The following is a 27,259-nucleotide window of genomic DNA, read 5'->3' as shown; positions in this document are numbered from 1 at the left end:
AATTCTGGGTGCCACGCCTTAGGAAAGATATAGACAAGTCAGAGTCCAGAGGAGACTCAACAAAAATGATAAACGGCTTAGAAAACCTGACCGATGAGGAAAGTCTTTATTTAAAACGTGGGCATGTTTAGTCTTGAGAAAAGACAACTGAGGTGGAGACTGAAAAACAGTCTTCAAATATGTTAAGGGCTGTTACAAAGAGGATGGTGATCACTTATTCGCCACGTCCACTGAAAAACAAGAAGTAAGGGACTTAATCTACAGCAGGGGAGATTTTGGTTAGGTAGTAGAAAAAACTTTCTTGCTATAAGGATAGTGAAGCTCTGGAATAGGCCTCCAAGGAATGTTGTGGAACCCCCATGACTGGTGCTTTTTAGAAACATGCTGGACAAACACCTGTCAGGGATGATCAAGGTTTACTTGGGTCCTGCCTCAGCGCAGGGGGCTAGACTTGATGACTTCCAGCTCTACATTTCTATAATTCATGAAACAAACACCTACCCACATGCTTATCTTGAAGCACATAGTCCCAGTAAAGTCAAAAGGACTACTCACAAGTAAGTTTAAGAACAGGCTTAAGTGTCTGCAGGATTACGCCTAAATACATATATGTTTTAGTATATCAAAAGAGCAGAGGTCTTGAACAAATTTTGCTCTGAATTTCTTTTTGGACTTGTTAAAGAAATAATGAATCTTAAAACACTTAGAAAGACCCACCAATACATGTGCTTACAATGCTTTACAGTTACATGCATTAGGCTCTAGCTTTAAATGTTACAACCACTATACCACTCACTGTACAACAAATTTGCTTATTCACACAGAGTATCAAGTAACAGCTGCATTAATCTGTAATGCTCTGGCCTTGGGCTACTCTAATTTAAACCTGAGATACCTTTCTTTCCAGAGCTCAGTCCAAAGCTATTACAGCAATTTCAACAATCGCTCTCACCTCACAGAAAGCTCCCGCAAAGCCCTGCTGACATAGACAACGGAATCCATTGACCAGGTCCTCACAGCGTCCACCATTTTGACATGGATTGCTTGCACATTCATTTATTTCTATCTCACAGTTTTTTCCTAGATAACCGTGAGGGCATAAGCAATGGTAACCATTCACTTCATCCTACATAGAGAGGGAGGAAAGGGCAAGATTGGAAGGAAATGTTTATTATAAAGTACGGTGTACCTCAGATTTTCAAGACTGATCTTGAATACTGTATTTACAAAGAGCAGCAGTCAGATTTTGGCTCCATTAAAAAGGTATAAATCAAACTCATGAATTAAGCAGTACACAAGCAGTTTGTCTCTCATCCCACTTCTTATTGAACTAATCTGTAGATACACATATTGCATACAAGTGCTAATTAAAATCTTAAATCAGAATTCATATTAAAGATGAGCACTTTTTCCTTTACAAAAGTTAATATGATTAATATATTTTACAAAAGCATTACCTTACAAGTCCCTCCATGTTCACATTGTCCATGACAGTCATTAATATCTGTTGAAAAAAAATATACAAAGCCATTAAGAATTTAAAGCAGAAGTTGGACCCCTTGAAGTTTAAGGGTCCAGAAAATAATTTTTAAAAAAGTCAGTATTAATTATTTCGAGGGAAGGATTTTGACAGGATGTTAAGGGGTAAACAGGTTTGATTTTTGACTGCCTTAAAAAACTCATTCATGTTTTAATCAGAATACAAGCTAAAGTATCATATCAATTACGCTCATTATTTGATAGAATATTCTTCTAAGGTAGAACGGAAAGATTGTATTTTAAACTATATTATTCAATATATGGTGTTTGTATGTTTACAGTTTTAGTCCAATTCCACAGCGGAAATCAAACGCTTAATATTCAATAAATGCTTTATATTCAATAAATAAAGCATTTCTATAGACTTCAATATGCACTCCGTTTACTTTGCCAAAAGTTAGGAAAGCTACAGAGACATTTTGAAACAGCATAAGGGTTCTTTTCCCTTCAGTCACTTAGAACTATGCTATCTTTAGGTGTCATAGTTCTTTTTTAAAGAGCAAGTTATCCTGGGGTCAACACACACACAGACACACACACACACTAAAAGAAGAAATACTAACTGATATGACAATTTACTCCTTTCCATCCTGGAATGCAGTCACAGTAATATCCACCAATGAGATTTTTGCAAGAGTAAGCATTAAGACAGGGTTTCCCCTCACACTCATTAGCATCTGTGAAACAAGATAAAAGAAAGGAGAATAAAGAACAAACCCAGAAACAGATCCCCTTTGCACCAAGAAAAGCCTCCATGCAATCCAAGCACCAATTACAAGGAACAGTAGAATTTATTTATGTATGCCATGAAAATTGTCTCTATATTGCAGCTTTTCAATGAAAATTCATTTACATTCTTTTACATGCAAGTAAAAGAAACATCTTCCCCTTAGACAAATCTCACAGATACTGTTAGTTATGGAAGTGAGAGAAAGCTTTTCTAAATCAGCCATTGCCACCCTTAAAAAGGAGCTACCATCACCACTATTGCATTTTGAAACAGAAAAGTAAACATCCTCTAATATCTGTTAGAATTGTATGTAGATCTGGGCTTTAGATGCTTATAGGTACTAGTGTTTGCTTTTCATGTCCAGTTTTGCTACCAAAACTATTAAGCAGGAACCAAGACATCAAGAGTAAATGACCCACATCTTACAAGTTCACTGAAAATATCTATCCTGACATAAGAGCTGAATACAAAAAACCCTTAAAAAAAAAAAAAAGAGTAAACGCGAAGTGTGGAATTGTCTTCAAGAGCCATAAAAAGCAATTTCTTACCAAGCTGGCAGGTTGCTCCAATCCACTGTTGTGGACATATACACTCAAAGCCATTAACACGATCAACACAGGTCCCTCCACGAGCACAAGGGTTAGATTCACATTCGTCAATATCTGTAAAATGAAAAGGTAGCCGATATAAAACAGTTTTGGAAAGTATGAATTGAGTTTTTTCTCAAAAGGGAGCTGGGGGATTTAGTCACACATCTTAAGTGAACAGTGTGGATAAATCCTCTGCACTGCCTAGAAAATCTCAACTTTTGTTCTTATTTAACCTCAAACATGAAAAAAAAGTTTCAGGACTTTCTATTTGTGATCTATGACACCTCAATATTGTGACATTCAGCGATTTTTTTTGGTTTTGGTAGTATACTGTTCTGTATTTTCCCATTATATCCCAATAAAACTAAAATCTCTTTGGGGACTGAAGCCTGCCATTTAAAACACTGTTCTCCCACTGTACAGTGCTGTGTACACCATTGTTTATAAATTTATGAGTCCCAAAAATTTTAGAAAGCTCTCTGCCCTCGTAAAGTAAAAAGATTCAGTGAATCTACTAGCACAGATTAAAAGGTTTAAGAACTACTTCATAGGTTGCCTTCAGTTAAAGCAAACCAACCCAAACATTGCTTAAGGCAGATGAACTAGTACACTCTACCCACAATGAATTGGTTATTAAATTCCACATATTCCAACTAAAAAGGCTTTCAGTTCGCTAATATGAAGTCAGCAACAAAACATACTCTTCTCTTATGTTAGTTTAAGTGGTGCTCCTGTGTGGTTATGGAGTTAAAACATTACTAATTAGCAACCCATACAGAATGGAGTACAAAATATTTACATATAAATTATAAGTTAAGCAGCTTGAAGAGAAACACTTTCATAACATTTATTGCAATGAGGGAAGATTGATAGATTTAGGTGCAAAGAAACAGAGCATAACATACATACGCTGCGTTACATAACGCGGGTAGTTAGATTTACGGCTTGTCTACACACACAGCGCTGCAGCAGTGCTGCTGTATCACTTTTGTGAAGATGCTACTATGCTGCTGGGAGCTTCGCCTGTCAGCATAGTTAAGCCACCTCTGCAAGAGGTCTTAGCTATGCTAACAGCAGAAGCTCTCCTGTTGAATAGCGCTGTCTACTCTGGGGGGTTAGAACGGTATAACTATGTCGATCAGCTATGTAGATCTTTCACACCCATGAAGTTTGTATGCAAGTCTGATGTATGTTTGTAATGCAAACATGTCCTTAGTTAGGCTTCTGTTCACTTTTAGTCTTACACTGCAAAAATAGCTGCTTGTTTCAATGCCTTCCTGTTTTTCTAAGTAACTCAAGAACAATACCATAGAAATACATGATAAAATAGTTTGGAATTCACTATTACTGAACAAAAAAATCAACTGGTACAACATTACCCACTTTACCACGTGGGAGGCTTATTTAGCCAAGTGTATAACAATCCTTCAAGCCCAATATGCTAAATTCAGCTGAATTGTACCTACCAACAGCACATGTTGGTCCGCTCCACCCTGATGGACAAAGGCATTTGAAGCCCGATGAAATTTCATGGCAGCTTCCACCATTCGCACAAGGGTTTGATACACAAGCATGCTCAGCTAAAGAGAAAAGAAAGTCTTTCTAAGTAGAATGATTACACAGTAACACCTCAAACAGGGTCTAAGATGATTTTTATTGGACACCACCTAGTCAGAACTAACTCACCAGCCAGAGGCAACATAAAAAGGGAGGATGCCTGCACAGATGGGAAGCTCAGGCTCTCCCATCCTTACCTGCTGTGATAGGAAGGGTACGAGATTCCTGTCAGGGGACTGAACCTGGACCCTGCTCAGGGGCACCATCTTTCATATCAGCCTCTCACCTCCTATAACTGCTAGGAAGCAAAAGGGAGATCAACTAATGCCTCAGAACCACCTGACGCTTGGAGATATCTCCACTAACTTATTTCTCCCTGCTACTCCCTCCACAGCCTCTGCTTTTTGACCTTTTACTTCTGAACTTCTCCAGTGCCTCTCTCTACTGGATAAACAGCAACAGTTCAAGTGAGAAGGTCTCATTGACAGAGTAATTTCACTCTGCTGCTGTTCCTTGGGAATTCTGGGGAGTAAGATGGCCAGTAATATACAGGAGGTCAGACTAAATGATCACAGTGCTCTCTTCTGGCCTTGGAACCTATAACGTACTGCTGTCTGCATTGTACTGGATTATTTTTGGAAGGTATTTCCACCACCAGAGAAATAGTTGTTTTAAAATCAAGTTAGACTCTGGATCATTTAGGTCAGGGTTCAGCAACCTTTCAGAAGTGGTTTGCTGAGTCTTCATTTATTCACTCTAAGTTAAGGTTTCGTGTGCCAGTCATACATTTTAATGTTTTTAGAAGGTCTCTTTCTATGAGTCTAATATATAATTAAACTATTGTTGTATGTAAAGTAAACAAGGTTTTTAAAATGTTTAAGATGCTTCTTTTAAAATTAAATCAAAATGCAGAGCCCGCCAGACTGGTGGCCAGGACCCAGGCAGTGCGAGTGCCACTGAAAATCAGCTGGCGTGTCACCTTCAGCACACGTGCCGTAAGTTGCCCACCCGATTTAGATGCTTATCGTTTACCAGGGAATGTTTCCCTTTTTGACCTTAACCCACAAGGAGGTAACTCTGTTCACATATTTAATGTAATTTGTCCTGGGCAGTAGACAGTCATGGGGAAACAGAAGTGATTTAACACTACAATAGTGCAATCAACCATACTAGCCCTTAATCTATAGTAATTATAGCTAAAAAGCCATGGCATTAGGAGCCATGTGTGCATTTTGAGCCCCCTTTTTGCCAAGAGAACTAGAAAGTTCCTCCATCACACTTTAACAAAGTGATGAAAGTACTATATTGTTGTCCATGTTACCCACATTGGTGCAAGAAGCTCAACTAGCTACAACCATAGTCAAGATTGACTATTTCCGTAGCACCACTAGATCACATAGCTTTATAGGAGAATAAATTAACCCAGGGGTATGTTTTGATAAGTTTACAGTCTATGTCTGGAGATAACACAATGAATCATCAAGATCAATAGGTAAGTGGGAGAGAGAAGGAAGGAGGAAAAAGTGCTCAGGAGAAAGAGCAGGGACACTGTTCCCCCTGCCAACAGTGATGATTCATGAACAGCAGCAGATTTTGATCATTTGGAAGAGTCACATTAAGAAGTTCCCATCCAATTGAGATTACATGCTGGAGTAGCAATGGGGAGCTCCAGTGGTGAGCACTGGAGGTTAGCAGTGGAACAGCAGCTAAAAGTGAGATTTTTAAAGGGGTTTAGGATGTTTGCCAACAAAAAGAAGCAGTCTACAGAGTGGTCTGAAGAGTCCAGTGAGCAGAGTGATAGCCCATCAATTAAAATGGGCAGGGACAAGAGTGCAGAGGGCAATGGTGAGAAAAAGTAGTGAGATGTATACAGAAGATTCAAGGATAATCTGACCATAGTACAGTACAGTCTTGAACATGAACAGCCAAAAAACCAGGGAAGAGAGAATATAGGAAAATATAGCATAGCTATGAAACTGTGGGAGAGGAAGTAATTTTCAGAGTGGAATCGGATAGACTCAGAGCTGTGAGACTGACATCAGGGAGGCTGGAGGGGAGGAGACTGCAACAGAATTATGATTGAAAAACTCTATGCTCCCATGAACAGAGTTTTGTAACTAACATTTTAGAATCAACTGTTCTTGAGAATACTCCATAACAGGCCGTGAGCAGAGTTTTCAAACATAGTTTAACCCTGATGAATAGGATCCAAACTGTGACATATCTTTGTGGGAAATGCAGTTTCTTTTCTTCAAAGTCAGGGTCAGGAGAATAAGTGGCTAATTTTTGACTTTTTTAGAAAGTAATATTTTTTTAAAAAATTAAATAGATAAGTGCTCTCCTCCCTTTTCTTTGATCACAGTTAGAATACCTGCTCAGGTAGACTTCTACTTCGTTACAGGGGTCAGAGCTAGAAGTGACTTTCACAAACGCCTGTAGCATCCTTAAGGTGATCCAGATGTATATATGCATGTGTGCACAAGAGGAAGACAGGGAGAGAGTACAGCAGAAAAAGGTGCACCTGCACCCCCTTCCCAAAATAATATGGTACAGTTTAATACTGGAGAAAGGATGAGGAGGCAGCATAAGAACAAAACAAAAAAACAAAAAAAAAAGGTAAGAAAGGAAACAAACTGGGCCTGATTTAATCTCCACGGCAGCCAGCAGAAGACTTTCCTTTGTCCTCAGTAGTTTTTGGATTAAGCCTTTAAGAAGGAAGACAGCAGGTTGTTGCTACCCAGCTTCATCTGTACCCCTCCCTCCAAGGACCTGAATTTGCAGGTGGGTGGAGAAATCTCTTCCAAAATCCCAGGTTTTTTCCTTTCTGGGAAGCAGGAAGTGACATCTTTTGAGGACTCCCCTTAAAAGAAATCATTCCTTCCTCTCTCCATATGTGGCTTAGATAGGGGAGATCATCACTGCAGAGGGGAAATCATCACTGCAGGGAAACCAGCAGGCTGCTTAGAGCACCAAGAGCACACAGCTTCCATTCCCCTCTACAACTGCTTAACATAGCTTCACATTCAAGTAGATGCATGCAATGGTCATCAGTACCAATTTCACAATTCTTTCCAGAGTAACCATCTGGGCAAGCACAGTGATATTCATCTGGTTCGGTGTTCATACAGGTTCCGCCGTTCAAGCATGGATGGTGATTTCCACAGTAGTTTAAATCTGGACATAGAAAAGAAAAGAAAACACCAGTTGACAGGTGTAACATAAATCCCGAAGTTACTGTTTTAGTTCACAGTCAAGAGACTACAGGCAGACATACAACGCCTTACTGGCTTGAACAACATTATGTCCTCCTCCCCCTTAATCCATTTTGACTTCAAGTCATCAATCACTAGCAAGCCTGTCATCCCATTGCTCTCCATGGAATAGGAAAGGATGGACAAGAGACAACTGTATCAGTAAGAGGGTAAAATGTATCATCCCAAGCCCCTGGCTTTAAAATGTTTTATTCTTATGATGGCTGAGCAGTCTTCTGCCACAAAAAAAAGATTAGTGACGATGTGCTCAGATAATTGCACATTGCAAAAACTAATAAGTTACCAGTTAATCAAGCAATTTTATTATTTTTTCCTGTAAATTTTTAAGTACCTTTGTTACACAGCAGACCACCCCAGTTGGTTTCACAATTACACTGCCATGGTTCTTTACAGCTCCCATGAGCACAGCCTGGGTAGCGGACACACTCATCACAGAACTGTCCTTGCCAACCATAATGACACCTAAGAAGTAAGTGCACAGGTATTCAGAGTGTTTCATGTTGAACAATCCACTTGTTTAGAATAATGAATGATAAATGTAACAGAATATTGAAGTGTATTTTCTCTAGAACTTGTTCTGCAATTTGCCTAGTTGAAGAGTGGTATGCATCTTTACTATAACTCACTAGGAACAAAGAAAGCAGACCCCCAAAATATCACAGTAACTTATTCTAAACAGTATGCACACATACATACCTGTTCTTTCACAAGAGATCCAGCCCCTACACAGTTAGAAATTATCTTGCCTTACAGCAGTGTAAAAAGATGGGTTGCAAAACTTTATTAGAAATGAAGACTGCAAATTCTTTTAGTGGACAAAGAGGCATACATTGTATTTTTGCTCTGTGAAGATGACTGGTGAGAGATTAGCTAATTTGTTCTAGAGTACTACACTTCTTTCAGGACCTGGGGGTGATCAAAGATGCAGCTGTCTTGTCAATTTTCTCTGAGTTATTTTAAGAACTCTTTCTTTATGTTCCCACTGTTCTTTAGCAGTTTATTCTAGTGTCCTCCTTACTTGGAGCAGACAAAATAAAAAGTAACGAACACTTGAGAAATACAAAAATTAAAGCATTTAACACTTAGTAACAAAACTTAACCTGGTTTCTTCAAAAACCTTTCCCTTCTGATTGGATTGTTTATAATAATGCAGACATACTACAAGGCCAGAATTCTGTTAACAAAAAATACCTGGTGTGCTCTATAGGGAAGCTTTGTCTTACACTTAAAAAAAAAAAAAAAAAAAAAAGCAAGCTTTCCAATCAGAAGTTATGGCTTTAAGTCAGAAGGAAACTCTGAATAACTATAGCATTAAAAGAGAGACTGCCCCAAGAGAGCAGGTGTACTTATCTTAAATTGCCACCAACAAAAATAGCAAGAATTCCTTCCTTACCTCAGATACTCTCTTAAAAAGGACCATCTAAATATTCCAATACAACCCTATTTGACAATTCATTTTAACAGACAACCAGTTTAACTGGCTGTTAAATATGCTTCACTATATCCAGAAAGTCTCATCGGAAAAATCTCTGTTAGACTATATTGTATGGCTATAATCCCCATATGCTCTGTGAGGGAGGTACGTCAGCCAATAAAGCTACATTTTTCATATCAATGTCAGTGTCTCAGTACCAGTACTCCTTTGGAATGCAGGAAAAGAATGGCACTAACATTTGTAACCATTTTCTGAGTGGAAGAGGAAAATCAAACAGGGAATCCCCATTCACTACTGGGGACTAATATATTAGACTGTTTAATAAGGAGTTGTGGTTTCTGAGACCATATGTTGGCAGCATGATCATGCTGTACTCCGTTAATACCAACACAAACTACTCCTTGCTTAAAGCTCTGAATTTCTGCTCTTCTGTATGTAGTTACAAAGGTAGCTTCTTTCGTGTACTCACATGTTTAGTGTCTCAGTGGTAAACTTCTGGAACTATACTGTGGAAGTGAGGGTGCTAGAGATTCCTATTTACATACAAATTGTGGGGATGACAATGTAATTGTAAACTCAGTTATCTACTTATTTCAGGAGACAAAGTTTATTCAGATAATTAAAAGATTCAGGGGTTTGCCAGGAGTCTGCAGAATATACAAGCTCTATAGCAGTTCTCTCCTCCTGTGTTAATATGTTGTATGTTGAAATAAGATAAATATAATCAGAAAGCTAGTTCATACTAAAAATTCATCCTCCTTCCTCTAGGCAGTACTAATTACATACCCACAGCGTACAGCTGTTTCCAGTGCTAGGATACCTACTTATAGCTAAGCATGCATGATTTCTTTAATGTTTTAAAAATTTCGGCAATAGAATTCTGATATTTAAGTGCATTCTCAACACACTTCAGCTTCTGTAACTTGGTTCATTATTGCCAACACGAAACCTGTTTTAATCCAAAGAATAAATACCTACTGACAAATGTGGCATGTCAATGTGACTGACAGGAAAGTGTTTCAGTAACTCCTATTTAAATGGGCTATAAGAAATTGTGATAGTGCTGTAGGAGCACTGAGAGGGCAATGTAAAGTTATCTGCTGAAAAATGGAATTTAAAATGGTTTTAGTCCCTGCTAGAACACACAAAAATGCTTATTTGGTAGGAAAGGGTTACTACTTGTTCATGACATTAACTGTAAACTTTGTTTCTAGTATAAGTTGAGTTACCATAATAACCCTAGGGAAATCATTTCTACAAGCTACCAGCAGTCCAACCAAAGGAACACTATGTTTACGAGTCAAAAGGTTACTATGTGGTAAACTGATCAGTCTTCAGCTTACAAGGAAGAATAAAATTAGGATTTCCTCTCAAACAGGAAGTCTGGTCGCATCCTACATTAGCAGGTGCTAGAACAGCTTTAATTCCACTTCCTTCTTGAAAGATAACTTTTACATGGATCTCTGCTCACTCAGAGCAAAATGTGATAAAAAGAAAAGCTTGTTCAACAGCATGTGTATTGAAACTTGTGAGAAAATCATGTAAAAGCATTAAGGAAAAGAACTTCAGTTCACCATGATAAAAAACAAAGGTTTAGAGAGGAGTGGAGTTTATTTAGAAAAAACAGAATTCATCTATTTCACCCCAGTAAACAAAGTCTAAAAAGAGAAGCTGTTTATGCAGCCAACAGTGAACTAGTTTAAATTTCTGCCATTATGAATGCAAAAGCATTACCTGAAGTTTCCATAATCCGAGGATTAATTTTGAACCCAATTATGAATATTGTAAACCATTTTTCCTATTTAAAGTGGAATTCACACTATACAACAACCTAGGCTCAGAAAATGCAAGATTCTTGATCGGGGTTAATATCTTGTCCCTTTCTCTCCTCCCTTTTCTGCCAGTGTTACTAGCACTAACTTTATGACCATGGCTAAGCAAAAGCAAATCAGAGATAGCTTAATCTAAACTTCTGGGTTACTAACAGTACAAAGGAAGTTACCATAAATAGATTGTCATAGTTTAGTGATTTCCTGAGGGAAGGTTGAAGCATACGCATCAAGTCTCAGATCAGACAGGTCCGCTACGTCAGCGTTAAGATCAAAAAGGGAGTGCAACAGGCACATACTGGAATGATCTTCAGTAACTTTAATTAAAAACAATGATCAGTTCTACAAACCTATCTTAGCTGCTTTCAAAAGCAAATGAAAAGGGCTGCATTTTCTTTAGACTACAGAGGGATTGGTAACAATGGAAATCTAGTTTCGATTAAGGCTGAAGTAGGCTATTTTAAAGAACAGTATTAGCAAAACATGTAGGGACATCAAATTTCACAAACTAAATAAAGGTAACCAAAGGAAACAATTGTGCCATAGATTATCACATATGCAGTTATTTGAAGATATGAGCATGAATTGTATCATCAATATATTTAAGTTAGTATAAAATATTTGTTCAGATTAGAATAGAATATCAGGGCTGGAAGGGATGTCAGGAGGTTATCTAGTCCAACCTCTATCTATCACATTACTAGTAAGTGTGGCATGAAGTAGGTACATGAGGATGTTACAGCCAATACATTTGTAGAAATGCTAAGTTTGAGTGCATTAAGGCTGTGTGAAACAGCTGACACAAGGTCAAGATATCCCACAAGAGTAAAAAAAAAAAAAAAAAACAAAAAACCACACACACACACACCTGGTACACACTGCAGCCGCAAACTGTATTCAGAAACAGCAGCAAAAAAGTATTGAAAGGCAATGACGGGTGACAATGTGGCTGAGATATGTTTCTTTAATTGGAGTTTTGATATTCTACTACAAAGAGATTAGTTTTAAAAGTGTGAAGACGATACAAAGTTAAGAATCAATTTTTCAAACCATCATTTGTGAAGAGGAGTATTTACCAAGACAAGACATTTAGTAACCATCATGCAGTTGAAGGATCTGATCTGGCAAAGTGCCAAGATGTGCTCAGCGTCTATTGACCTTACTAGGGGTTAAGGGTTCTTGGCACCTCTCTGGAGGTGCTTGCATCTTCTATGATTGGGCCCTTAGTTTTCAAAGCCAGATTCTAAGCACATGGAATTATAAAGCTGCCTGTTCACTTGGCTGTTTCATGTAAGTCTTTGCCATTTATTACATGTAATTTACTTTATTTTCAGTTTTTCCAACTTGTTCCACTTTAGCTTTTGAGAGGAACAGAAATTATACCACAAGTGTTTGCAAAGCAGACTCACTGAAGTCACTTGGATCTTATTCTCCTCTTATCCATCTACCAAGTCAATCAGGTTATCCCTACTGGTGTTTAAAATAGGCCAATCACTTTGAGGCTATAGAACAGCACACAGTACACTGGAATTAGTTAAATTATCACTCTCTCCCCTAGCCAGGAAGTCAGGATTTAGTTGCACAGTTCTTCCCCATGAGAGAAGTAGCTGAGCTTAAGTTTCACTTGGAAAAACTAGTAACATACATTCTTGTTAAACAAAACTAACATTTGTGACCAGAGAGAAAAAGTGTGAGAGGTAATATATATATTTATTGGACCAACTTCTGTTGGCAAGAGACACAAGCTTTCAAGTTACACAGAGCTCTTCTTCAGGTCTGGGTGGCCAAAGCAGTGAAACTGACATACAAAGCGGGACATCTTAATTTTGAGAGCTCCTCCCTTGCAGAACTAGAAGCCAGGGGAGTGTTTCATATGTCAGACTGTCACATGAGTCAGACTCCATGCATAGGGTCCAGGGATAGCACCCTGACAAGAATCTCAACAACTGAAAGCAGCTGGGCTGGGAATTGCATATGGACCTCCCTTGGGGACTCTAATTAATCTTTTGCAACTACTTTTGGATAGTAGGCTTCGTGTTCTGGCTAAATATATCAAGCCCTGGTGGTAACAAATCTCAAAACAAATATGAGGAAAAAAGGTATTTACACTCAGAGCTAAGGCCCACCTTAATGGCTAATTGTCTCTAAAATAAATTAACCCCCCAGTGGGCTGCATCTAGTGATCCTGAATCCCACCACTTTGCTTTATTAGTCTCTCTTTAGGAAAGAGTGACATGAACTGAATGGCTTACACACACACACACACACACACACACACACACACACACACACACACACACACTCCCCCAAACAAACCAAACCAAAACAAATTTGGGGGGCACAGATTTATGCCAATTTGCAGATCACACTTCTATAGACTGATAAAACTCCTCAAAATATGCAAGATTCTTTCATTATATCTGCACTAACGGGTACTTCTCCACTGCAGTTATACTTCAGTATCCCACTACCATGTATCCTGGCTGGCTGTGGAACATTAGACTCCTATCACTCTTTCGGTTAAAGCAGTTCAAGGAAGCGGAAGGAACCTATTATGCTTCCAAAAGCTGAGCTGAAACACTTCAGCCTAAAATAAAAATCCTACATCCTGCAAGGCAGAAGCAAACATCACAACTGTGTCCTGTTACTCACATGTGTATTTTTCCCCCCCACAGAACCTTCCTGACAAATAATAAAACTCCTCCCGCACTTAGACTTCAATTAGAAATTTTAGCCAAAACATTCATGACAGGAAAACAAAGCAGATCCAGTGATGCTAATGACAGAAGCAAAATGCATCATTCAGTGGATGGGAAGAAATCCACTAAATTTTCTGATGACATACACAGGATGATGTTGCACAAGCCAAAACAATAGTCATGTATAATTATTTACTTAAAATACATATAAAGAGTCTACTTAATTTAAGATTTAAATTGTTATATATTAGGAGACAATATGATGTAGTTAGTAGACGCGGACACTGAATTGGGGGATCCAGGTTTTAAGACCTGTTACTGTACTAGCTCAATGAGGAGTGCTCAGCGATGTCTGCTCAGGTCTTAGAGGCTTTTTCCCTTCAGATCTGGGGGACACTCTGACTGCTCCAAGAGAAAAGCTTAAATTGGGCCTCCCTCACCTTCTGAGTTCTTTTCAAGAAAGAATGCCAAACTGAACACCTCTCAGGAATATGTCCTCTACACCAAAACAGAAAAGGCACCTTGAGCGCCAGGCTTGCAGCAGGGTAACATTAAAAGAGGAGAGTTTTGAAGCCTGGGGACTTTGCTTCAGTCATAGGTTCTAAACCCCCATGTCAAGGAAGGCCCTAACACTTTTTAATTTATTATTATTATTACTGTTGTATTTGTATTAGCCAACAGCCTTTAAACAACTAATACTAAAACTACACCAACTACAACTGTACTATTTACATTAGTACTATACAGATACAGACACATACAAAGAAAGGACCTAAAATTATAGTGTGCAAAAAGCAGTGGACACTGCCAAGGGTCCCCTCTTGTAATCACAGGCAGTAAGAAGGAAATGAGGAATGATTGGGCCCATCTGCTCTTTATCCCTCAGATAGGGGGAGAAAGTGTAGCTGGGGCACTGACACCACCCCAATAAACAATGCTAGCCAAAATCTCATTTCTAGTCCATTTGACTTAGTCTCTATAGGACACGTTTTTCTTTATCTCTAAGAAATGATTTTTTTTTAAAAGAACAGATGCATGATATACACCTACCCTAGTTCTATGCTGATTAAGTTTTACTTTATCATATTGAACACTGAGATTTGGCCCCTTTGAATTGTTTTTGAGCAATATTCTCTGTAAAAGCTTAACAAACAAAAGGAAAGTACACACACTTTACACACAGCACTACCATCCTGGCAATGCGGGAACAATGAAGCTCGGATACTAGACATACCTGGAACTTCTCCAAACACATGCCAAAGTGGATTGTGAGGAAATGAGAGATTAAATTATTAAGTGTACTGACAACTCGTTGAAAAATGTTACCAAAAGACTCAGATAACCTATCTCAAAGAACTAGCCTTTAGGTTCTCCCATATCTATGGCCATCCAGGATCACTGTGGTGTGCAGAGCCCAGTTACTCTGAATAAGGTTACCTCAACAAATAACCGTTACACTAAAGTTAACCTCATTGCTGTGTAGCACAAACAATACAGTCTAGTATTTAAGATCTGCCGTTGTCCAAACTGTTTAAAAAAAAAAAAAACTCAACACTCCCCCACCTCCTACACACACACACCCAAAAAACAAAGTGCCGCCAGCATCTGAACTTTTAAGCAATGGTCTGTGATGTGAATCAGTTCAAGGTACTGTGAAGTCACTTTTCAGAGTAGCAGCTGTGTTAGTCTATATCTGCAAAAAGAACAGGAGTACTTGTGGCACCTTACAGACTAACATTTATTTAAGCATAAGCTTTCATGGGCTACAGCTCACTTCTTCCGATGCATAGAATGGAACACAGACAGGAGATATTTATACACACAGAAAACATGAAAAGGAGGAAGTATGCATACCAAAAGGAAGAGTCCAATCAACTGTGATGAGCTATCAGCAGGAGAAAAAAAAACAAAAACAAAAACCTTTGAAGTGTTAATAGATGACCCATAGAAGGTGTGAGGAGAACTTAACATAGGGAAATAGATTCAATTAGTGTAATGACCCATCCATTTCCAGTCTGTTTAAACCTAAGTTAACTGTATCTAATTTGCATATTAATTCAAGTTCAGCAGACTCTCTTTGGAGTCTGTTTTTGAAGTTTTTTTGTTGCAAAATTGCCACCTTCAAGATCTGTCACTGAGTGGTTAGAGAGGTTGAAGTGTTCTCCCACTGGTTTTTGAATATTGTGGTTCCTGAACAAGACCACTTAGTCTGCAACTTAAGAAAAACCCAGTTTTTAAAGACAGATTAGTGGTCCCAAATCTAGCTATTTTATCACACAGTTTTAGCAGCTGATTCTTGTCTACACAAGAATAAATTGGTTTGATATCAATGTCATTTTTCCTGTCATCTGAGCAAGCTTTTCATTGTTGTTTCTTCTGAACTGACTCTGCAGTAAAAACCACCACCATATGAGGAAAACCATTTCTGAAGCACAGCATATACCTTAGCAAGTAGAATTCCTGCATATATTTTAAAATTGCTCAACTCCATGTTGACACTTTTATTCTAGAATGAGGTGCTAGCATAATAACCACTCTCTCAAGAAAAAAAAATCTGAAAAATCCTCTTCCTCACTCCCCAACCACGAGACACATCAGACCATTAGTTCTCAAGATAACTTTTTACAGGGGCTTGCTATAGGGGTTCCCAAAACAAGTTAAAATGAAGACCTGTATTTTTGTTTTCCTCTCTACCTTGCTAACCAAACAAAAAGATACATTGATAAATAGCTCAAGCAACACCAACAAAAGGACTTAAAAAAAAAAAAAAAAAAAAAAGGAGGCAAGAAAGCTTTCCAGCACATAAGGATGACAGTTCTGCTGCTGCCTAAGGCATAACTGAGAATTTTGTTATTTACCAGCTGAATGGCTACATCAGATTGCTACAGTTCTAAGGTCTGCCTCTACAGAAGCACTTAGTCCAAGGAATCACTTTGAATTACTTAATATTCAGAGTAAAAAAGCAAAAAAACTACTTCAGTAAAAAGCTGTAATTAGGATCCTCACACTAAATCAGAAATGAAAAACAGATTTTGCAATTTTTCTGTGTATAAAAACAATTGTGACGTTTGAGAATAAGGCAAATCAGTTTATGAGCCAGACTACTGGCACCAGCAGACTTCCACGCCTCTCACACCCATTCGCCTTCCTCCCATTTTTCATTTTCCTTTAGAATTAGAAAGCAGTCATTGTTTTTACCTGTTAAATGAGGGTGGCAATAGTCCAAAAATCCAAAGAAGGAATTTAGATTATAATTCAATAGCTCCAAACACAGTTATCCCAAGTACATCTAAACAGTCTTCCTTGCAAGGCTGTAAACAACAAAAGGTCACGCCTGCAAGCAGTGTTTAAATTCACTCCACCTTTTTATAAGACAATTTCTACCATCTAGTCAAAGTGTTCTTTTCTAACATTCACCGATCTCTACCATGGCATGCAAGTACGGGGTACACTAAGTATCACCTGTGAGGTTGGATTGTCCAAATCAGTAACAAATCATTTATAGAAACATATTTTAAGACTTGTTGCATTAATGGAAGCTTTAGCATCATTGTATTAACTTCTATAGATCAGTCCAATCTCTCTCTGATGGACATGCAGATCAAGGGCAACTATTTTTTTTTTTTAAAACGGGTATAAAAATTGTAGTATCGACCTACTAGTAAATCTTTGATACCTTAGTTGATTTTAACAGTCTCTCTACTTGCTAACCAATTTCATGGATTGGTGACATCACTTGTAGGTATGAGGCAAGTCTCCAAAGAGGGCCATATATTTGGAATTTAATGAACCCTTCTCCCCCCTCCCCCCCCATCATATACATAAAATAAGCTTTCCAATGGCATGTTCAGAAGAGCTGTCAAGTGGTGCTGTAAGACTGTAGGTGAGGTGAAACAATGGTATCCAAAATGAGAAAGGTCTTTTTTGCAATTCTAGAAATACTGCAACATGACTAACTTAAATAGCAAAAACTGTAGTCAATGTCAAACACCTTAAGGTGGTGTTTATTGGCCAAAACTACCATGTATTACAAGATTTTTTTGGTTTTGCACAGGCAAGTTCTCCCCCAGAAGCAAGGAAGCTATTTAACATGCAGAAAAAATGGCAAATATCTACATTTTGCAATATATTAACATGAAATGTTTTCATATGGCATATTCTTAATTGTCAAAGTACTTTACAAGGAAAACATTTTCTATACAGACGCTCCCTGGGTTACGCAAGATCCAACTTACACAAATTCATATTTACAGAAAAAGTTCCATAAGCCGGAAATAGGATTTCTGAGTTGCGGAAATCTTTGCATAACGTACGGGTACACATTTCTGACTTATGCAAGGCTTTCTGGAACAGAACGATTGCGTAAGTCGGGGGACATCTGTATTTCCAATTGAAATTTGCTGACCAGATCAAGCTCACAGTGAAGATTGTGCACCAGTAGCATTAGATTGCATGCCGATAGTTTGTACTGAATAGTGGGAAGATAATGTATGTGAATTCCTAATGTAATGCTTCTCCATTTGTACATTTTTGTACATACATTGTAACATGTAGTCTGCCTGGAAGAAGGTTTTAGTTTGTAGCTATCTCTGCATGCAGTAGCAGCCTTTGACATATTCTAGAAACTAGCTTTTTAATTCAATTATGCTTATGTATGGGTCAACTATAGTGTTAGAGATGAACATACACAGCTTTATAGTATGAATATGCAAAACCTATGGAAGAAATGGCCGAAGTAGCAGCAAACATACATCTACAAAAAAAGTCCTTGACTGCACTGAAGAGGGATGAAAAGAATGTTCTACCTACTTCCCAACTATGTCATCCACAATATGACAAACCCATTTGATGCTGAGTCATAGCCAAAAAGGTGCTTATCAACATATCTAATGGATTGTATGTCTGTCACATGCAAGAGTCTCTATTGAAATAGCAGATGTTGGTGAAGAATAAATGGAGAGATTTGAGAGAGGAACAGCTGATTCTGTTGGGACATGTAGCTTCTTCAGACAGTTAAGAAACCTGGCATCACTACATTTGCTGACATGGCCAAAACCACCAAATACAAGTCTGGCAAGAGAGGGACAATCACAGCAGCTATCAGTCCAAAAATGGTCTTCCACAGAGCCCTGTCCTTAGCAAGATGCAAAGATTACGTTTCAATAGCAAATGTTCTAAATCACCCAACAGGACCTGTGCCTATGTCCCTCTTCCTTGCTGACAAAACAAGGAGAATACCAGACACTTAATTAGGGCATCAGCTGGAAGAATCCATGAGCTAGGAGTATGCAACAAAGAAACCATGGTGTACATCAGAGATGACATGGTTATTATACAAATGATGGCCAGAGAAATTTCACACACTTGATTAACTGGCTGCTGAATACTTGAGGCAGGTCGTGAAAGAATTTGACCAAGCTAATTCTGTAACTGAAGTCTTTGACAGATATGACAAAGTAAGTGTGAAAACTGCAGATCTAAAGATGGCTACAAGAGATACCAGGTGACTGGTGGATGCCCTGTGCCTCCATGGAAAGAGTTCCTAAACATGGCATTCAACAAGCAGTCACTTTTAAACCATATATTCAAGGGGGAATTTTACATGTACATGATAACGTAGGAGCACGCCCAATACAAACGCTCCTTCTAGCTGGAGGCTTTTCCAATGGTGAAGCAGAAAAGTCCATCATCAGTAGAGGTGCTGAAGAAGCCCAAGAAGGTACTCAACAGGAAGTGGTCATAAGGATGCCATGGTATTTTGGTCATGTGATACACATTTTGGTCCTTGCAGTTTCCAAAAATGGAACACATACAAAACATGGATTGAAACAGAAGCCATTACCAGCACTTCACATCTGTGCATGCAGCTTGTGAAGCACTCACTCCTGACTTCTGTAACATGCTTCCTGCTGTATAAGTATTAGCAGGAGTTTCTGAAAGATCTTATTTGTGCCTGTACCAGTAGGGATCACTGCACAATCAACTGTCTCTGTAGCCAGAACAATATTCCCTGCAGAGAAATATATGTGCGTGCCAAGCCAATGAAGACTTGGTAACCCATGCATGCTCGGCAGAGACCATAACGATGAACAAAATGACAATAATAATGGTGACTAGAAATGTCACCCGTGTTATTACATTTCCAGGATATCTGTTCAAGTTTATTATTAGATTTTGTTTTGCCCTTTAGTTTGTTGTTGTTATGCTTTGAGGTCAAAGAAATCCAATTGTGTCTTGAAATACAGAGTCATTAAACAAACAAATTGAAGTGACCACTGAAATGCTTGCATGTGCTGATGGTGTCATTGTTTACCGCAATTTCTGTGGAAATGGCACCACTTGATAGCTCCTCATCATACCACATCTTATAGTGGTCATAAGCAGCTTTAAAATGAGGTGCATGTGGGTAGAGGGTACATTAAGACACCAAATTGGTAGCGTTGGCCACTTTCCATGGAGACCTTAGGTGTATTTCCGTATCTGTCAAGAATCTGGCAAGTGGAATACAATCCAACTGTAGCATTTTTATACCTAAACTTTCCTTTGCTATTTTCTCTTCCAGCAAGAGAGGCTGCTGTTTAAACTTCCTGAATATATGAGTGAATCCAACTAGACAGAACAGAATAATGGGAAGAGCCTCTAGTCAGAGCCCTTGAGAGAGACTGGGACTCTACTTTTCTGAAATTTAACTCAACTGGAGTACCTTAGAAGAGCCATATTGATATCAAATATTAAGGAAACAGCTTTTGTTCTCTAGAAACCAAGGGGATACGTAATAGGATTCCCTCTTTTAGTTTTAAAGCTACCCCTTTAAAAAGCCCCCTTCAAAAGCATCTGGTCTCTTGGGAGCCTCAACCTAATCTTTTGATCCTGTGTGTTCTCCCCCTTTGAACCTTTCAAAGGCATTTTCTTGGACTCCCTTTTGTGAGAACACATTCCTGTTAGCCTGTTTCAGCAAGATGAGGGTACTTACACTACCTCTCCTATATGGTTACATGTCTAGCTTTTCCCCCCTCCTTGTAAAAAAGGTATTAGCCTTAGGCAAAGCAAGGTATAATTACACCAGCACCTTTTTTTTTTTTTGGTAAAGCTTTTGTCAATGAGGGGTGTGAAAAAAGATACACCATTCACTGACAAAAGTACCAGTGTGGACAATGCTCTGCCGACACAGCTACCGCCGCTTGTTGAGGGGGAGGTAGTTATGCCAACGGGAGAGCTCTCTTCCATTGGCATAGAGCAGCTAATGGGAGACCTAGCCGAAGTTTCTGTTGTCTTTTCATCTCAACTGGTATTCCCTTAGATGCCTTTTCACATTCCCACTGGGCTGGGCCAAAGAGATCCTGTGGCACTACCTGGACATCAATAAAGCTCTGAAGATGCCCCACGCACCTGAACCAAAATTCAGGGAGTACTTGCTCAGTTTTTTTCCCCTCTCAAGAGTTTTCACACTGGGGAACATTCCCAATCTAAGCTGTTGGTCATTTTCCCAAGTCAAAGTCATAGTCTGAACCGGTGGCAGTGAAGTCATAAGTGCATTTTATAACATTGTACGCAGTGTTGTTGTAGCTGTGCTGATCCCAGGATATTAGGGATACAAGGTAAGTGAGGTAATATATATTGAACCAACTTCTGAAGACGACAAACAGACACTTTCGAATTTATACAGAGCTCCTCTTCAGGTCTAGGAAAAGAACTCAGAGAATCACAGCTAACTACAAAGTGGAACAGATTCTTTAGCATAGGTAGTTAAAATATGTTTCAAGGAACCCTTCAAGGTAAGCAGCCTGTTAACATCTCTCCAGTCACAGGGGAGAAAAGGAAAAGAAAAAATTTGGGGAAGTAGGGGCAAGTTTTGTAGGTTACATAACTACCCTCCCCACAAGCTTTTTTTTTGTATTCCACAAAACAGAAACTAACCTCAGTTAGCCAAGACTTTCATGTTGAGAGCTGCAAGATATTTCCTTAACAAATAAAGAATGTCTAATTAACAGAGAACTCAGTGTTTTGATAAGCTGGCAAGTACTACATAATTATAGGAGAACAGACTGATGCTTATGCTTTGGCTACAAACATTTGTAAGTACTTGTACAAGCAGCAAGTTTTGAAAAGTTGGGACAAGTATATTTAAAAAGCCAGCTGCAATAAGATAGCACTAGTTCTCTCTTGACCAACCCTGTTAGATGTTAGAACTCCTGCATGGAAGTAATAACCAATTCATGTTCACTGTGGCAGGCACTACCTGTTCACCTTCCCTTTATTTTCAGAGTGGAGTTAAGTGGTTCAACCCGGAGGGAAATAGAGTCTGGGACATACCTGCAAGAAACCCTAAGAACAGGCCTGGCTGGGGGTAGAATGCATAGGTAGCGTTTTATTTAGTGTTCTCAATTGAAAAAAATATCACCTCAAGAAAAGGGTCGAGTTTGGCACCGATCCAGAATGTACCTTTTGTGCTGGAGTTGAGAAAATACCATTGACCCATACAACTCATTCTTTAAAAAAATAAATAAATAAAAACCAATTGAAATGAAAGATTGTCTGTTTTTTCAGAAGACCCGGATGAGACCTATGGGAGACCTAGAAATATTCAAAGTTAGAGCAGACTAATAAATTTTCTGCTATTGCAGGTGATCTTTAAATAGAATACAGTGCTGGTTCTTGTTTCAAGTGCCTCATCTAATCCCAACTGTGTTTTCTGCAAAACCCTTCAGTCACAAACACAGAAGCAGACAACCTCTGAAAGTAACAAGTTCTGTGAAACTCAAAGTCTGAAATAAATGTAACTTAATATTGCATAGTCAAAATATAGTCTGTATCATACCCATCCAGCCCATTTTTTATTTTATGTACACTGCCTAATTGCTAAAATCACTGTTAAAAGCAAAGTACTGGAAAACCAGTGTTCTTCCTTCACACTAAAATAGCCAAGTACATATACTTACTTGCATTCCCCAGGTACACTGCAACCCCCATGGAGTAAATTACATCCTTGTTTACACACAGCTGTGAATAGAAAAAAAGGTTTAAACTTCAGTTAGTATGGGCAGTAAGACTTCAGTTAATACAGAAACCCTAGCTCCTAGTCCAGCAATTAAAGCAATTTCGTAATGGAGTAGCTTATTCATTGCTCATTCCTAAAACAGTTTTCCTTTCAATTAATTCTTACACAGACATCAACAGCACAAGTATTGTAAAATAAAATAAAATATATAAATAAGAGTCTAGCTCTTCAGGCTCACTATTTCATTAAGTTTTAAATAAAAGCAACTGTGCCTCTTGTTTGGCCTGGATCTACAAACATGGCTTACATTTTTAATGTTATACCACTTAATATGATTTGTTATATGGGTTCAGATATTTTAAGTTACTCAACCTTTTAAAATAAGATATAGAACTGAAGACCAGAACACCTTCAAAAATTATACAATATTGGCTAAAATAGCTATAAACTGGTGTTCGCATCACTTTACTTCTGTCATAAGTGAAAAAACATACAATTTTAGTGCTAGTTACTCACTGAAAGATAGGAGGAAAAATGCTGCGGGACTAAATTGAACATTGCAGGTATATTTAAGAAGGACTGCACTTGAACATTAATGGACATCAAAAAGCTTTCAGCTTTGTATACATTAAACTTTAAACAGCTTTATCCTCATTTTCAAGAGTTACAAGGACCTTTTTCCCGGACTGGAAAACGTACACAGTCTTACTGAATCTAGTACTGTAAAATGTTATTAAAGCTAGCTTCATTTTGGAAATCTGTTATTAAGCTATAATGTATCATTTTTTCTTAAAAAGTTAACTTCTTGAACAAAGTTAACCAGTACCTTCAGTTTAAGTTAAAAGGGCATTTAATTCACTGGTTTAAAGACCTGATTTGATAGGCAGACAAGTCCTCTCTACAGCAGCTGGATCCCTTTATCAGATTCTGCCAAGAGCCTCACTTCACTCTTAATAGAGCAAGTCAGGTTTTTTTGTTTTTGTTTTTAAAAAACAAAAGCAGCAGCATCCAGCAACAAAATAGTGCTTGCATTCACAGTGGCAATTCATAGTCATTCATAGGAATAGTGACTAGGCATTGGGCCAGGAAAAAGAGAATGATCCACAGTTAGCTTATGGTTCAATTCTAAATGATTTTTTTGGAATTGCCAGCAAACTGAAAAATCCATTATTTGCCCACCTGTAACAAAGCAAATCTATTTGTATTGTGCTAGTGCACATGGCAGTATAGTTGGTGCAGCATGCTAAAAAAGATTTAACCTCAATATAACTTCTAGTTTCAACAACAATTATGTAAAATAGTAAACAAAGTATTACCTTGTTTACATTCTTCTCCCATCCAACCTTCCATGCAGGCTTTGTTTCCATACTGGTCACACGTGTAGTGACCAACAAAGTCATTACGAGGTCCACAAAATTTATTGCACCGTGTGCTGTAGTAATTCTCATCACATTTCACTCTTATTTGCACTTCAAAATGAGCTACATGCCCCTTAAATGGCAGGGTCTTCCACCGATCCTCAGGGTTGATCATACCAGCATACGACACTCTCTCTATTAACAGCTCTTCATCTTTTATAAAGAGAAAACAGAAACCCTAATATACTGCAAGTCAGATGCACACTATGCAAAATTACTTTTTTTCCCCTGTATTAATTGGTTAAAAAGACTTTCAGTACAAAAAAAAGAACAAAACAAACACATTTAAGTTGCTAAAGGGCTACTGAGTCCAAATTTATTTCTCTCTGCCTTGCAAAGTTATAGGACTTTAAGAAATGGAACATAATCAATAGGAAATGGCTTTTTGTCAACGCATCCAAATACATCACACCCATGCAATGTCAATCAACAAGTCAATCAACAAGCCTCGTATACGAGGCTCTGTTCTTTTTTATTCTTTAATTGCAAAATCTGCATAAATCCAATAAATAGTTAGAATAGGGGTTCTCTGATTTGAGTAATAAACAAAACAAAAAGCCCACAGTACGTTCAGCTAGGATGCTCTAAATAGACACACAAAACAGGATTTACTGAGGGATACAATTGTATGTATGTAAAAAGCTCATCCACCTCACGGAACCTCCCTCCAAAATTTGAAATCGGTGACTTAAATGCCAAAGTAAGACATCTAGAATTACAGAGAGTAAACTCAACTCAATCATGAATATTCCGTATATTACCTTATCACTAGTTCATTTTTTCCAGTACAATTAAATGAATAGCATTTCACCACTGTGTAACTTTCATATTATTCTCTAGGAAATGACAGACTAAAAAAAATAAAGCATGGCAGGTGGCAATCACAGTGAATTAAAGGATTGAGTGGACAGGAAGCCTTGCCCAACAAGAGGGTTATAGGACACAGATTTAAGGAACTGCTACCATTACACATATTTCATAGTTAGAAGACTTAACGATTGCCAGCATTGAAAAAAAGTTCTTGAGCATACACATACACACACACTCAGCCCTCTACCCTGACCCACCACCCACCCCACAGCCCTCTACCCTGAGCCCCGCACACACCCCAGACCCCTGCCCTGAGCCCTGTATGCCCCCCCCACACACCCAGCCTTTTGCTTGACTCCTTCACTCCCCCTCCCCTCAACACCAGCCCTGACTCTGGCACCCCCACATATACTCAGCTCCTCCCCCACATCCTGACACCTGCACCCCCATCACATGCCTCCAGCCTTCTGCCCTGACTTACATCCCCCCAAATACCCAGCCCCCCTCATCCTGACTCTTGACCCCCCACATCCCCACCCCAAGCACCAAAAGGGAGCTCCTGCACACACACACACCCCACATTCCCACCTGCACCCCTCACACCAAATGGGAGCTGCCCAGGTAAGTGCCCCACACCCAAACCTCCTGCCTCAACCCTGATCCCCCTCCCTCATTCTAGCTCCTGGCCAGACCTTTCACCCCCAGCCCTGTGCTCGGTCCACTCCCACCCTCAGCTCAGTGCAGAGAGAGAAAGGAAGAGAATGGGCCAGAACCAGGGAGAAGGTAGGTACCCACTGTATGTGGGCAGGGCCGGGACCCCAGACCGGAGGTGGGCTGAGTGGGTCCGGTAGCCGGGATCCTGGCTGGCAGGAGCCAGCCACTCAGCCCACTGCCAGTCTGGGGTCCCGGCCACTGGCCCCGCACAGCCTGCTGCCGGTCTAGGTGAACAAATCCCCCGACCAGCAGTGGGCTGAGTGGGCCAGCGGCGTAAGATCAACATTTTAATTTAATTTTAAATGAAGCATCTTAAACATTTTGAAAACCCTGTTTATTTTACAAAACAATAGTTTAATTATATAATATATAGACTTAGAGAGACCTTCCAAAAAACATTAATGTATTACCGGCATGCGAAACCTTAAAGTGAATAAATGAAGACTCTGCACCCCACTTCTGAAAGATTGCCGACCCCTGTTATATAGGATCCTATTGCCCCCCACCTCCTCTCCCGATTTTTCACATTTGCTGTCTGGTCACCCTAACTGGTAGGGAATGACACTCTCTTACTACTGTATGGTTTCAGCACCCTATGCAAAGTAAGTTTGTGTTGTCTAGCCAATTACTAATAGACTATCATATAATTAGCATAACAGTCTTGCTGGCAGTCTTAGAAGATGAGCATGAGACCTGTGACCCTGCTTGCCCTTATCATGGCTAGGCATACTGTGACAGTATGGGGCCTCTTGTATGTCCGTTGCCATAGTTGTACCTCTTCAGTAAAGACCAGAGGACTTTAGTGGGACTAGAGGTCAAGTGAACACTTTTCAAATAAAAAAAGTCATTCAAACATTAGAAAAAAAAAACAAAAACAGACTATAGAAGTATAGTCTCTAGAAGTAGAAGTCCTGCCTCCTGCCAAAAATACAAACAAAGAGGGTCCAGAGAAGAGCAGCAAGAATGATTAAAGGTCTAGAGAACATGACCTATGAAGGAAGGCTGAAAGAATTGGGTTTGTTTAGTTTCGAAACGAGAGAAGACAGAGGGAACATGATAGCAGTTTTCAAGTATCTAAAAGGGTGTCATAAGGAGGTGGGAGAAAACTTGTTCACCTTAGCCTCTAAGGATAGAACAAGAAGCAATGAACTTAAACTGCAGCAAGGGAAGTTTAGGTTGGACATTAGGAAAAAGTTCCTAACTGTCAGGATAGTTAAACACTGGAATAAAATTGCCTAGGGAGGCTGTGGAATCTCCATCTCTGGAGATATTTAAGAGTAGGTTAGATAAATGTCTATCAGGGATGGTCTAGACAGTATTTGGTACTGCCATGAGGGCAGGGGACTGGACTCGATGACCTCTCGAGGTCCCTTCCAGTCCTAGAGTCTATGACTCTATGAATCTGTAATAGCATTTCCTCTTAAGTTCTGTCATTGGTGTATGCTATCTATATCTTCCCTTCAAAAATTAAAGAACTCAGATATAAGAATTATGTAAGTTTAGTTCAAGCACGACAAGGTGCTCAAGTTTCAGTAAGATTTCTGGCTAGTTATGCTCACTTCCTCCAGCCCAGTAAATATTTTAAAAGTTAGAAGTAAATATAAAAAGGTAGGGAGATATCAAAAGGTAAAAATCCACACAAGAAAGCTATTTTTTAGGTCTGTTAAG

The 27,259-nt window shown here is 38.9% G+C and overlaps 1 protein-coding gene across 1 annotated transcript in view; it reads right to left on the bottom strand.

Moving 5' to 3' along the window:
* The window catches only part of JAG2 (jagged canonical Notch ligand 2), a 100,382-nt gene that overhangs the window by 23,089 nt on the left and 50,034 nt on the right, over nucleotides 1-27,259 (bottom strand). Inside the window, 9 exon segments of the mRNA XM_030558599.1 lie at nucleotides 953-1,126; nucleotides 1,458-1,504; nucleotides 2,103-2,216; nucleotides 2,818-2,931; nucleotides 4,326-4,439; nucleotides 7,471-7,590; nucleotides 8,020-8,150; nucleotides 22,591-22,651; nucleotides 23,966-24,220. Coding sequence (XP_030414459.1) covers nucleotides 953-1,126; nucleotides 1,458-1,504; nucleotides 2,103-2,216; nucleotides 2,818-2,931; nucleotides 4,326-4,439; nucleotides 7,471-7,590; nucleotides 8,020-8,150; nucleotides 22,591-22,651; nucleotides 23,966-24,220 — 1,130 coding nt within the window.

Source organism: Gopherus evgoodei, chromosome 4, assembly GCF_007399415.2.
Source record: "Gopherus evgoodei ecotype Sinaloan lineage chromosome 4, rGopEvg1_v1.p, whole genome shotgun sequence".
In the NCBI taxonomy this organism is placed as follows: Eukaryota; Metazoa; Chordata; order Testudines; family Testudinidae; genus Gopherus; species Gopherus evgoodei.
This window is presented reverse-complemented; position numbering and strand designations above follow the sequence as displayed.